We start from the raw sequence: 12885 nt of genomic DNA, 5'->3' as shown, positions 1-12885 counted from the left end.
ATGGACCCGGAAGAGGTAGCCCATAAAAGCCTTGTGAAACCCTTCTTCAGGGCTCAGACTCTGGAGAGCGATCTCCTCTGAGCCCGCCAGTGTGATAAACCCAAGTTCTCCAACTCTCCGACTGCTCGCTTGGTTTCTCGCCAGGTAAAAGAGCTGATCCACTGCAGCCACAGAGTTGCTGGAGCTGGTACACTACAGCCACAGGGCTGTCGCTAGAGCGGATATGCTGCAGCGAAGGGCTGCTGGGCAGCTGCTGTAACAGCATTGTCTCTGCAGAGGCTTGGGTTGCTAAGGCAGGGGCCCATCCTCAGCCCAGTGCAGTGGGTTAAGGATCCACAGCTGTGCCTTAGGCTGCAGCTGCAGCTTGGATTTGATCCCTGGCCCGAAAGTGATGTCACAGAATTGCTCCATGTGGGGAAGGCCCACATATTTGACATCAGGCGTGAAGAAGTGTGGTATTGGAGTACTGAGAATAGAGGAGATACATGGGAATGAGTTTTTTTTTTTTTTTTTTTTTGTCTTTTTTTTTGTTGTTGTTGCTGTTATTGTTGTTGTTGCTATTTCTTGGGCCGCTCCCACGGCATATGGAGGTTCCCAGGCTAGGGGTTGAATCGGAGCTGTAGCCACCGGCCTACGCCAGAGCCACAGCAACTCGGGATCCGAGCCGCGTCTGCAACCTACACCACAGCTCACGGCAACACCAGATCCTTAACCCACTGAGCAAGGGCAGGGACCAAACCCGCAACCTCATGGTTCCTAGTCGGATTCATTAACCACTGCGCCACGACGGGAACTCCGGAATGAGTTTTTTTCCTTTACACCAGCAGTTAGAAAGCCAGTAGTGGGGGAAAAAATGTAATTGTAATGTATACATGTAAGGATAACCTGACCCCCTTGCTGTACAGTGGGAAAATAAAAAAAAAAAAAAAAAAAAAAGAAAGCCAGTAGAGGAGGAGGTGGCAAAGAAGACTGAGGAAGGAGCAGTTTTTTGGTTTTTTTTTAATGTCTTTTGTCTTTTCTTAGGGCCACACCCACAGCATATGGAGGTTCTCAGGCTAGGGGTCTAATCAGAGCTGCAGCTGCCGGCCTATACCACAGCCACAGCAACTCGGGATCCGAGCCACATCTGTGACCTACCACAGTTCATGGCAACACTGGATCCTTAACCCACTGAGCGAGGCCAGGGATCGAACCCGAAACCTCATGCTTCCTAGTTGGATTGTTTCCGCTGTGCCATGACGGGAACTCCAGGAGCAGTTTCTAAGGCAGGTTGAAAACCTGGAGATGATACTGCCCGGAAACGAAGAGGACACTGCAAGATGGTGGGGTGATCGTTTGTGTAGGTAATTGTAGAGAGCTGAGGACAAGAGAGCACTGGATTTGGTAACATGGATGTTTTGGTAACCCAGATGAAAGCAGCTGTCAGAGTTCCCATCGTGGCTCAGCGGTTAATGAACCCGAATATCCATGAGGACTCGGGTTGGATCCTTGGCCTCGCTCAGTGGATTAAGGATCTGGTGTTGCCGTGAGCTGTGGTGTAGGATGAAGATGCGGCTCGGATCCCACGTTTCTGTGGCTGTGGTGGAGGCTGGCAACTATAGCTCTGATTTAATCCCTAGCCTGGGGACTGCAAGGTTTGCCAAGGGAGGAGCGTGCAAGTCCTAGTTGGTAAAGCAAAAGAGATTTATTAAGGCATCAGAGCAGCATGGGCTGAGCTCAGGATGGCACCAGCACTGTGAGCAGGTGCTAAGCTTATAAGGGATTTGTGGTGGGAGTTCCCATTGTGTCGAAGTGGAAACAAATCCAAATCCGACTAGGAACCATGAGGTTGCGGGTTCAGTCCCTGGCCTTGCTCAGTGGGTTAAGGATCCGGTGTTGCCGTGAGCTGTGGCGTAGGCTGGCAGTTACAGCTCCTATTGGAACGCTAGCCTGGGAACCTCCATGTGCTGCAGGTGCAGCCCTAAGAGGCAAAAAAAAAAAAAAAAAAAAAAAAGGATCTGTGGGGGGAATCTGGCTAGAGTTCATGACGGAAACATGTGGCAGGAATGACGAAGGAGGAGGAGGGGAAGGCCAAGGGAGGGCTAGGTGGTGGAGTCCCGTGACAGAGGGCAGTTAATCCATGTAGGTGGTTAATCTCTGCTCCACAATCCGGGAAGGGGTGTAGATCTTGTGCTGGCCATGCCCATGTCCGCAGCAGGTCTCCAAGGTGAACAGTCACATTCAGGGGGGTCGGGGTCTGTCTCCATCCTCCTGGGAACCTACCAGGAATTTTCATATGCCTCGAGTGCAGCCCTGGAGAAAAAAAAAAAGGACACACACACACACACACACACACAAGCAGCTATAGAGGAGCGATAAGGTGATAGGCCAGATTGGAGGTGGCTGAAGAGTGAACAGTGTTACCCAAAACCTGGGTTCCCTTCTTGGTAGACTTCAAGCCAAAAGACAATCAAGGCATAGAGGGGAGAAGAAAGGGTTTTTGCAGCAAATAAGGAGAACACTGGCCATCTGTCCCAAAGCAGTGTCTCCCTGAACAGCAAAATTGGGGGATTTTTTTTTTTTCTATACACAGTGCATGTGGAAGTTTCCAGGCCAGGGATTACCACAGCAGCCACTCAAGTCCCGAAGTGACAAGCCATATGCCTAACCCACTGCTCCACAAGACGACTCCCAGAATTTTTTTTTTTTTTTTTTTTTTTTTTTCGGTCTTTTTGCCTTTTCTAGGGCCACTACTGTGGCACATGGAGGTTCCCAGGCTATGGGTCTAATTGGAGCAATAGCCGCCGGCCTATGCCAGAGTCACAGCAATGCCAGATCTGAGCCATGTCTGCGACCTACACTACAGCTCATGGCAATGCCAGATCCTTAACCCACTGAGCAAGGCCAGGGATCGAACCCGCAACCGCATGGTTCCTAGTCAGATTCATTTCTACTGTGCCACAACAGGAACTCCAACTCCCAGAATTTTTAAGCTAAAGGTACATGCACATTTATGAAGGGCCTTAAGGAGAGGGAATTCAGCATAATTGGGGCAAAGGCTGACAGAGTCCAAGCTTCAGCTGATTGAAGTCACAAGGGTCAAAAAACCTCATCATAGTCATTTCTTAGGTGCTGAGGTCTCAGCATGTACTCACCATCCTTCACTTGGGTGGGGGGCTTTAGTTCTGGCAAAACTCAGATTGTTATACATACCCTTGGAGGAAGAACTGGGACTCTATTTTATTTATTTATTTATTTATTTATTTTTGTCTTTTTAGGGTCGCTCCTGTGGCATATGGAGGTTCCCAGGCTAGAGGTCTAATCGGAGCTGTAGCCACTGGCCTACACCAGAGCCACAGCAACTCGGGGTCCAAGCCACATCTGCGACATACACCACAGCTCACGGCAATGCCAGATCCTTAACCCACTGAGCGAGGCCAGGGATTGAACCCGCAACCTCATGGTTCCTAGTCGGATTCGTTAACCACTGCGCCACAACGGGAACTCCAAGGACTCTTATTTTATTACCAAACTAAAGTTTCTTTTTGTGGCTCAGTGGTAACAAACCTGACTAGTATCCATGAGGATGCAGGTGGTATGGGTTGCAGATGTGGCTTGAATCTGGTGTTGATGTGGCTTTGGTGTGGGCCAGCAGCTGCTGCTCTGATTTGACCCCTGGCCCAGGAACTTTCATATGCCACGGGGGCAGCCCTAAAAAGTTTCCCGGCCAGGGATCACGTCACAGCAGTGACAACATTGATCCTTAACCCATGGAGCCACCAGGAACTCCTCTTTTTACGTTTTCAGATGTGGTTACCAGGCTACTAGAATGTTGCTCATATTTCTATTGAACAGTGCTGGGGTAGCTAATTCTTTTTTTCCCCTCCCTTTTGGCCATAGATCAAATCTGCGCCACATCTGAGACCTACACCACAGCTGTGGCACTGCTGGGTCCTTAACCCACTTGCTGGGCTGGGATCAAACCAGCCATGCCACAGAGACAAGCCAGATCATTAACCTGCTGCGCCACAGTAGGAACTCCTAGGTAATTGTTTCAATAATTTTACTGCAAAGGAAGCCAACAAATTAGAAGGGAAATAGTAACAGGACTGACCATTCCCATCTTGCAACTTTCCTCCCTAAGATTCTGAGGGAGTCAATTCTAACAACTGCTCATTTGTACCTTTTTCCTAGGGTTGTCCCCCTGTTCCCAAAACAACAGGTGAAGGAGCAGGCTATGCAGCTGTTCTGGGGAAAAAAAGTTCCAGGTACAGGGAACAGCAAATGTAAAGGCCCTGAGGTAGGAGGCTGCTTGGGTAGCTATGGAACAGGGGGGAAGGCAGTGTTGTTGGAGCAAAGTTCGGAGGGAAAGGAGAGTGGTAGGAAATGAGGTCTGGGCAATAAGGTGTACAGGGGGAGGGCCTTTGTCATTGACTTTGAATGAGATGGTAAATTTTTGGAGGTTTTTAAGCAAAGCAATGTTCACCTGGTTTACATGCCAAGAACAAACTATAAAGACATGCTGGGGAGGGGAAAATTCCCCCCTTCTACTCCTCTTGAGTTCTTATGGCTGGACTAGTTATAAAATTGACAAAAGACAGATTAACGGGATAAAAATAAACAATTTTTTTTTTTTTTTTTTTTTTTTGTCTTTTGGCTATTTCTTGGGCCGCTCCCGCGGCATATGGAGATTCCCAGGCTAGGGGTCGAATTGGAGCTGTAGCCACCGGCCTACGCCAGAGCCACAGCAATGCGGGATCCGAGCCGCGTCTGCAACCTACACCACAGTTCACGGCAACGCCGGATCGTTAACCCACTGAGCAAGGGCAGGACCGAACCCGCAACCTCATGGTTCCTAGTCGGATTCATTAACCACTGCGCCACAAAGGGAACTCCAAAATAAACAAATTTTAATTCATGCCCATGGAATCTCGCAGAAATGGGACCTAAAAAATGGCCAGAGAAGGCAGCATTTATATTTTTTAGACAAAGAATCAATAAATTTGTGAGCAATTGACAGGAGAAAGAAATTAAGGTTTTGGGTGCCCAATCAGCGAAGAATCTAAACAGAGTTTGGGCTTGGGGCAGTAAATTAAAAAAGTAACAAGTTTGTTTATAGAGGCTTCTCAACCCGATTTCCCTGTCTTTGGCCATCAGGATGTCCTTCTATCTCCAGGGGCAGAGAGTGTACCTTTCACAGGAGAAATGCTTCCTGCTTTCAGGGAGACAGAAAGGAGGGTTAGGATGTATTCCTCTTACACTGGCCATTTCTTAAGTAACTGTAACTCAAAATAATAAACCGGGAGTTCCCGTCGTGGCGCAGTGGTTAACGAATCCGACTAGGAACCATGAGGTTGCGGGTTCGGTCCCTGCCCTTGTTCAGGATCGTGGGTTAACGATCCGGCGTTGCCATGAGCTGTGGTGTAGGTTGCAGACGCGGCTCGGATCCCGCATTGCTGTGGCTCTGGTGTAGGCCGGTGGCTACAGCTCCGATTCAACCCCTAGCCTGGGAACCTCCATATGCCGCGGGAGCGGCCCAAGAAATAGCAACAACAACAACAACAAAAAGGCAAAAGACAAAAAAAAAAAAAAAAAAAAAAGTCAAAATAATAAACCACTGAGGCACATTTTGGGGTGGCCTACTCTGGGCCCCAACAGAGGCAAGGTTGAAAACAGGGAGATTAGGAGTTTCCTGGTAGCTCAGCAGGTTAAAGATCCAGTGCTGTCACTGATGTGTCTCTGGTGGCTGCTGTGGCACAGGTTCTATCCCTGGCCCAGGAACTTCCACATACTGCAGCATGAGGCCAATCCCCCAACCCACCCTACCCCACCCCTCCAAAAAAGAAAAGGAGATCAGTTTGGAAGCTTTTACAATAAAACAGGTGAAAGGCTAGGTGGTAATGGTCCCTTTACAGTGGGTGCCTTCTGTATATACTTTGCAGGCATGGTTGACAGGATTTATGGAAGTTGTGCATGGGGATATGAGAGCAGGGGCATAAGAGAAAGAGGTTAAAGCTACAGCTCAGATTTCTGGAAGGATGCAGTTGCAACCTGCTGAGATAGGAAAGATTATAGAAGAACACTTGGGGGTGTCATAGGCTTCAAGTCCCCTTCAAGGAGATTAAACCCCAAAGCTTCCGGCCATGTCTCATTGTAATGCCCCTCCCCACACCTTGACCATCCTGGGCTGCTCACTGCCTGCTAGAGAAGGAATGTTGCCCATTCCTCACCCAGCCACCATGTAACCTCTTCCCCGTGTAAATAAGTTATCCTGCTTAAGACCAATCAGAAGATCAAACTGGGTCTGCACTCAGGTGGCATTTTGAGGTATAAAGACTATTGCAGAGGAGTTCCCGTCATGGTGCAGAGGAACCAAATCCAACTAGGAACCATGAGGTTTCGGGTTCAATCCCTGGCCTCACTGAGTGGGTTAAGGATCCGGCGTTGCTGTGAGCTATGGTGTAGGTTGCAGATGTGGCTCGGATCTGGCATGGCTGTGGCTCTGGTGTAGGCCGGCAGCTGTAGCTCCAACTGGACCCCCTAGCTGGGGAACCTCCACATGCCACAGGTGCAGCCCTAAAAATGAGAACAAACAAAAAAAACTATTGCAGAGTCAGTCACGCCTTCTTTTTTAACCTTCGTGCACATGAGTTCTATCCCTCTCTGAAAATGCACTTTCACTTTAATAAACCCTTAAAATATCTGCTGTTTCAATGCTTTGTTATGGTGAGACAGGGACCAAGGAAACTCGCGGTATCAGGGGTGGCTGGAAGTAGAACATGTTAAAGACCCATAAAGTGCAAAATACCTTTTGTACACTAGAAATATCAGGTAAGCAGTAGGATATATAAGTCTCATATTTTAGGAGTTCCCATCATGGTTCAGCAGAAAGAAACCTAACTGGTACACATGAGGATGCAGGTTCGATGCCTGGCCTCACTCAGTGGTTAAGGATCTGGTGTTGCCGTGAGCTGTGGTGTATGTTGGTCACAGACCTGGCTCAGATCTGGCATTGCTGTGGCTATGGCATAGGCAGCTGTCTACAGCTCCAATTCCACCCCTAGTCTGGGAATCTCCATATGCTGCAGGTGCAGACCTAAAAAGGCAAAAAAAAAAAAAAAGAAAAAAAAAGTCTTGCATTTTAGGAGCAAGGTCAGGTCTGGAAATAGTGGGATTTGGGAGTCATTAATTCACATCACTCAGGGAATAAGTGTAGTTAGAGACGAGGTTCAAGGACAACTCCAGGACCCTGAAGTTTATAGGTGAGTGATATGAGAAACCAGAGGCATTTGGTGACCTTCATGAAGGTGGTTTTGGGGGTGATAGAAGCAAGAGCCTGATTTAGAATGGGCTTAAGGGGGCTAAGAAGAAGGGAATTGGAGAAGAGTATAGACCACTCTTCACGAGTTTTGCTATAGAGCAGATAAGTGGGATGGTAGGTGGCAGGGGATGAGGGAGTTAAGAGGGTTTGTTAGACATGGGAGAAATTACAGCATATTTGAATGCTGATGAGACTGAAAAATCCGTGATGCAGGGCAATATTTCCTGCAAGACTCAGACTCGTGTCTGCTATCCCTACATAGATGTCCCTGATGTACCCCAGATGCAATGTATTAAACACTGAAATCATCATGGAGTTCTCTTGTGGTGCAGGGGTTTAAGGATCTGGTGTGGTCACTGCTGTGGCCTGGGTCACTGCTGTGAGGCAGGTTCAGTCCCTGATCTGGAAACTTTCATGTGCTGTGGGCACCGCCAGGAAAAAAAAATTGAAATAATCATCTCCCTTCTAAAGCTTTTTGTTCTTCTGTACTTTTAATCTCACTTGGTAGAAATTCTGTTTGTTTATAGGATCCCCTTGTGGCTCAGTGGGTTAAGGCCCCGGTGTTGTCACTCCAGCGGCTTGTGGCCTAGGAAGTTCTGCATACCTTGGGCATGGCCAAAAAAAAAAAAAAAATTCTATTCCTTTAATTACTCAAGTTAGAAAATTGGCATATAGCAGTGACAGCATGGAGAGTAATAGTCACAATTTCTATATGTGCTAGGTGAAGCGATGAATGACACAGGGAGCTGTAAGCACCTAGGAAAGGGCTATGACCTAGACCTGAAGGTCAAATAACAGAAAGGTAAACAGTTTGATTAGACAAACTTGAAAGATATGGAGTTTAACAATTCCCTATCTTTCAAGTTTGTCTCCACAATTCCACACCTACTACACTGCCCCATTTAGGCTTTCATTATCTCCGGCTTGTATTAGTTCTATAGTTTTCTACACTTCTGACCTTGACCTAGACTGAGGAAACCATACAAAATGTACAACTCCCATTATTTCACGTATCAGCTTTAAACCTTTCAATGAGTCCTCAGATAAAAGCAAAGCCTTGGCCATCCTTCCTCTCAAGTCTGACCTCCCTGTCTCATACCAAGAAGTTTCTCTCTTCTATCCTTTAACTTCTTGTGGTTCCCTTTGTCTGGAATGGTGCTTTTCTTCTCACCTGGGTAAACTCTATTTTATACAGGCGGGTTTAGGAGTGTTCCTCTTTGGGAAGCCTTATCCCAAGTACTCCAAACTTTACCACTCTCACCCACCCTCAAGTGCCGGACCACGTCTTATTTTCATAATTCCTTCATTGAACGTTTGTCTAGTGAATTACACACAATAAGCATCCAGTCCAAGGTTACCCAACTGGCAAGCTATTGATTCAGAAATTGGTGCTTAGACCGCCCTAGGGCTCTCATTCAAATATAAACCTCTCAAATCCTCACTCAACCAAGGCCCTTTACAATTTGCAAAACATTCTGATAAGGCTCCTCTTTATAACCTGAGGCAGGGGCCGCAAAAAAGGAAACGTCTTCAAACCCTGGAGCTAAAGAAGGAAGAAATCAGCATATGGAGATAGCGGTAAGTGAGGAGGGTCCGTCACCAGCTAGGGCGACCTTTCAGGTCAGAGAAACCCCGCCCAGGTACCAGCTGGCGTTCCGGCACAATCCTTGGCACAACAAGTCGGCTACTTCGAGGAATACAAATCCCAGCATGCCTCGCATCCAGCGAGTGGCAGCACGCAATGCACGCCGGGATACGTAGTCCAGTTGCTGCTCAGGAAAAGGCCAAACATCCCGTGACGTCAGAAGGGCCCGGGAAGGAGTCCGAAACCGTCCAGGCTCAAGTTAAATCTTCCAGAGAGTCGACTCTGGTTTCTTTCGTGACCCAAGTTTCAGACCCCACCCCCACATTCCAGCGGATCTATGGTGTGCGTTGAGTAGCCTCTCGCGTGAATCCTTCACGGTTAAAGGGAAAGTACCACCGGGCAAGAGTAGGCAGCCTTCGGTCCTCGAGGTACCGGCTTGTAAGAGTAGTGTTGCGCAGGACGCTATTCTGTACAGGGGCTGAGACACTGCAGCCACATTAGCGCTGGTGAGGATGTGGCAGAAGTCTCCAACAGTGGCTTCCCCTTCCTCCGCCTGTCAGGCCACAGGCGCGGGAGGCGCAAAGGCTACTGGGGACGCGCATGCGCCCGCCACGGCGGGGAGTACACCTCCAACGTCTGAGGGCGCGGGGGGTGTCGGGTATCCGCGGCGGTGCTTTGCGGCCGGTCGTACGGGTCGGGCGCGGGCGGGCGGCGGGCGGGCGCAGAGTCAGAGGCGCGCACAGGTGATTGACTGGCCAGCTGGCTGAGGGAGCGTCTGGTCCTCATCGCTGGCAGGTGGCGGAGCCCATTTGGGCAGCAGTGGAGGAGGCGGCGGCGGCCGGGCTCAGGAGGCACTCCTCGGGCCAAGGCCATGGCCCCGCGGCTGCAGCTGGAGAAGGCGGCCTGGCGCTGGGCGGAGACGGTGCGGCCCGAGGAGGTGTCGCAGGAGCACATCGAGACCGCCTACCGCATCTGGCTGGAGCCCTGCATCCGTGGCGTGTGCAGGTGAGGCCCGCGCAACATGCCTCGCGCCCCTTTCGCGTCGGACCTTGGACAGCCAGGCGGGGAGCAGGGGGTCGGGTTTGGGGAAGGAAAACGGCGGCTGGTGGCGTGCATGTAGCAGGCATGGGGAGAACAAGGTGAAGGCTTCCTCCTTTCCGCGGTCTGGGCGACCTGGGAAACGTAGCCTTCTCGGGCTCTGCACGAAGCCATGCAGAAAGGTTCTGCTGAAAGCCCTTCAGAAAAGGTTCTGGTTCTTATCTAGAAGATGGCGGTGGAGGTGGTTGAATGCAGAAGAGAGCTTAGCAAATGTTGGTACTTGGTATATCTTGGCCACGGCTCGGCTTTTGGTTTGTAAAACGGGAACTTCGAAGTGAGCTTCATCACTGTGTATCCTGTACTGGTGTTGACGCTCAAGGCGTGATCATCTTTATTTTTGGGTAGGGCGGCTTTAGGAAAACGTATGGTTAGCCTGAGTCATCTATACCCTTCATCCTCAGTTGACCTCCGCACTCTCGTTAATCTAGTATTTTTTAGCCTTTTTCGGGGGGGCGGGGTTGTGGCTCAACGCGGCTCTACTAAGTACAAAGTTTGAGCTGTGTTAAGTGCTGTCCTTTACTTCAACTTAGTCGTTGAACCTTGCGTTTCTTTTAGATAGAATCCTTAGCTGTTTTTCCACCTTTTAACGCGGGAACTATAGTTTTTGTTTCGGAATGTTGAATTGATTTGGCCAAGCCGGGCATGCTCAGTAGCCTTCTTGGAGCAAACATTTTGTAAAGACTTTCTGGAGTTTTTGCATTCCATGCCGGGATCTGGAAGGGAGGGAAGTCCTGGTCTCAGATTTGGAGCTTTAAGTTTAATATGGGAAGCAAAACAAGTTAGGAAGCTTCCATAAAGCAAAAGTAATTCCAGGCTCTGCGAGGCGGCTCACAAGGAGAGCAACAACAGTCAGTACTGGAATGACATAATACAAGAGCTTCAGTTTATCCACATTATTAGGTTCTAGAGTAACCAAAAAAATGAACTTCCTATTTAAGTGCTGATTATAACAGAAGTAAAGGAGTAGAAATTGGCTGAGATCGCTGTAAGGGGAACGTCATAGGTGAGCTTTGAGCTGCAGTTGCAAAGTTTACATTCTAGCAGGTTTGGCTGTGTCCTGGGCCAGGGATCGAACCCATACCACAGCAGTGACAATGCCATGGCTTAGGCCACCAGGGAACTCATACATCATATGGTTCAGGCATTTAAAATGTACAACCCAGTGTTTTTATTGCTTGTGTATTCACAGGGTTTTTTAGCCCTCACCAAAATCTAACTTTAGACTTAGCCCCCCCCCCAAAGAAGCTCTGTTCCCATTAGTTTGACGCTTGGTCCTCCCCCTGTAAACTCATCCCCCTCACCAAGCTCCAGGCATCCATGGATCTACTTTCTGCCTCTAAATTTGCCTATTCTGGATGTTTCATGTATATGAAATCATACACTATGTGAACTTTTGTGACTGGCTTCATTGACAGCATAATGTTTTCAAGGATCCACCCATGTTGTAGCATATATCAGCATGCATTTCATTAAAAAAAAATTGCCAGGAGTTCCTGTTGTGGTTCAGCGGCTCAGAACCCAACTAGTATCCATGAGGATGCAAGTTTGATCCAGGGACTTGCTCATTGGTTTAGGATCCAGTGTTGCCCCAAGCTGTGGTGTAGGCGAAGATGCCACCTGGATCCAGTGTGGCTGTGGTGCAGGCTGGCCATTGTGGATCTGATTTGACCCCTAGCCCTGGAACTTCATATGCCACAGGTTCGGCCCTAAAATAGAATATAATGTAATATAATATAAAATAATACAATACAATATAATATAATATAACATAACATATCATAATATATATCGTCCTGTAGGAGTTACCTGGTTGCTCAGTTGGTTAAGCATCCAGCAGTAGGTGGCTGGGGTTTGATCCCTGACTTGGGAACATCCACATACCACAGGCTCGGCCAAAAAAAAACTTTGCAGTTTAAAAGCTATATAAAATGGACAATGAAATGTGCAATTTTTTGGGGGGGGGGTCTTTTTTTGTTGTTTTAGGGCCACACCTGAGGCATATGGAGGTTCCCAGGCTAGGGGTCAAATCGGAGCCATAGCCACTGGCCTACGCCAGAGCCATAGCAACTTGGGATCCGAGCCACGTCTTCGACCTACACCACAGCTCACAGCAATGCTGGATCCTTAACTCACTCAGCAAGGCCAGGGATTGAACCCAAAACCTCATGGTTCCTAGTCGGATTCGTTAACCACTGAGCCACGATGGGAACTCCTTAATTTTATTTTTTATGGAAATGCCAGAATGTTAATCCACTGAGCAAGGCCATGGATCAGACCTACATCCTCATGGATACTAGTCGGATTCTTAACCAGCTGAGCCACAGCAGGAACTCCCTACAGTTTTTAAAATATACAATTCCTCAACATTCAGTAAATTTACAAGACTGTAAAAACATCACCATCATCTAGTTCCAGAACTTTTTCCATCACCCTAAAAGGAAACTCCATATCCATTAAGCAGTATCTACTCATCTCCCCCTCTCCAACCTCCGGCAATCACTAATCTTTTTGTCTCCATAGATTTCTTTCTTTATTTCTTTTCCATTTTTGATTGCCCTGCAGGAGTTTCTGGGTCAGAGATCAGATTGAAGCCACAATTGCAACCTATGCTGTGGCTGCAGCAATGCGGGATCCTTTAACCCACTGTGCCCACTGTGCCGGGCCATGGATTGAACTCATCCTGGTGTTACAAAGACGCTGCTGATTTGTTTTGGATATTTCATATAAGTGGAATCATACAATATGTGGCCTTTTTTATTTGGCTTTCACTTACTATAGTGTTTTCAAAGATCATGTAATAGCATGTCTCAGTACTTTATTCTCTTTTTATGGTTCAATAATATTCCACTTTGGAATATACCACATTTTATCTTTTCATCAACTGATGGACTTAAAAATTTTC

The 12885-nt window shown here is 48.1% G+C and overlaps 1 protein-coding gene across 5 annotated transcripts in view; it reads left to right on the top strand.

The window, feature by feature from the left end:
- The window catches only part of USP48 (ubiquitin specific peptidase 48), a 65314-nt gene continuing 61957 nt past the window's right edge, over positions 9529–12885 (top strand). The window contains exon 1 of one of the 5 annotated variants that reach the window (XM_021097702.1): positions 9529–9890. In XM_021097702.1, the coding sequence (XP_020953361.1) occupies positions 9757–9890 (134 nt within the window). In that variant the 5' untranslated portion in view covers positions 9529–9756. The remainder of the gene's footprint in view (positions 9891–12885) is intronic. The other 4 variants (XM_021097700.1, XM_021097701.1, XM_021097703.1 and 1 more) reach the window with 4 other exon arrangements.

This window comes from Sus scrofa, chromosome 6, assembly GCF_000003025.6.
Source record: "Sus scrofa isolate TJ Tabasco breed Duroc chromosome 6, Sscrofa11.1, whole genome shotgun sequence".
Classification (NCBI taxonomy): domain Eukaryota; kingdom Metazoa; phylum Chordata; class Mammalia; order Artiodactyla; family Suidae; genus Sus; species Sus scrofa.
This window is presented reverse-complemented; position numbering and strand designations above follow the sequence as displayed.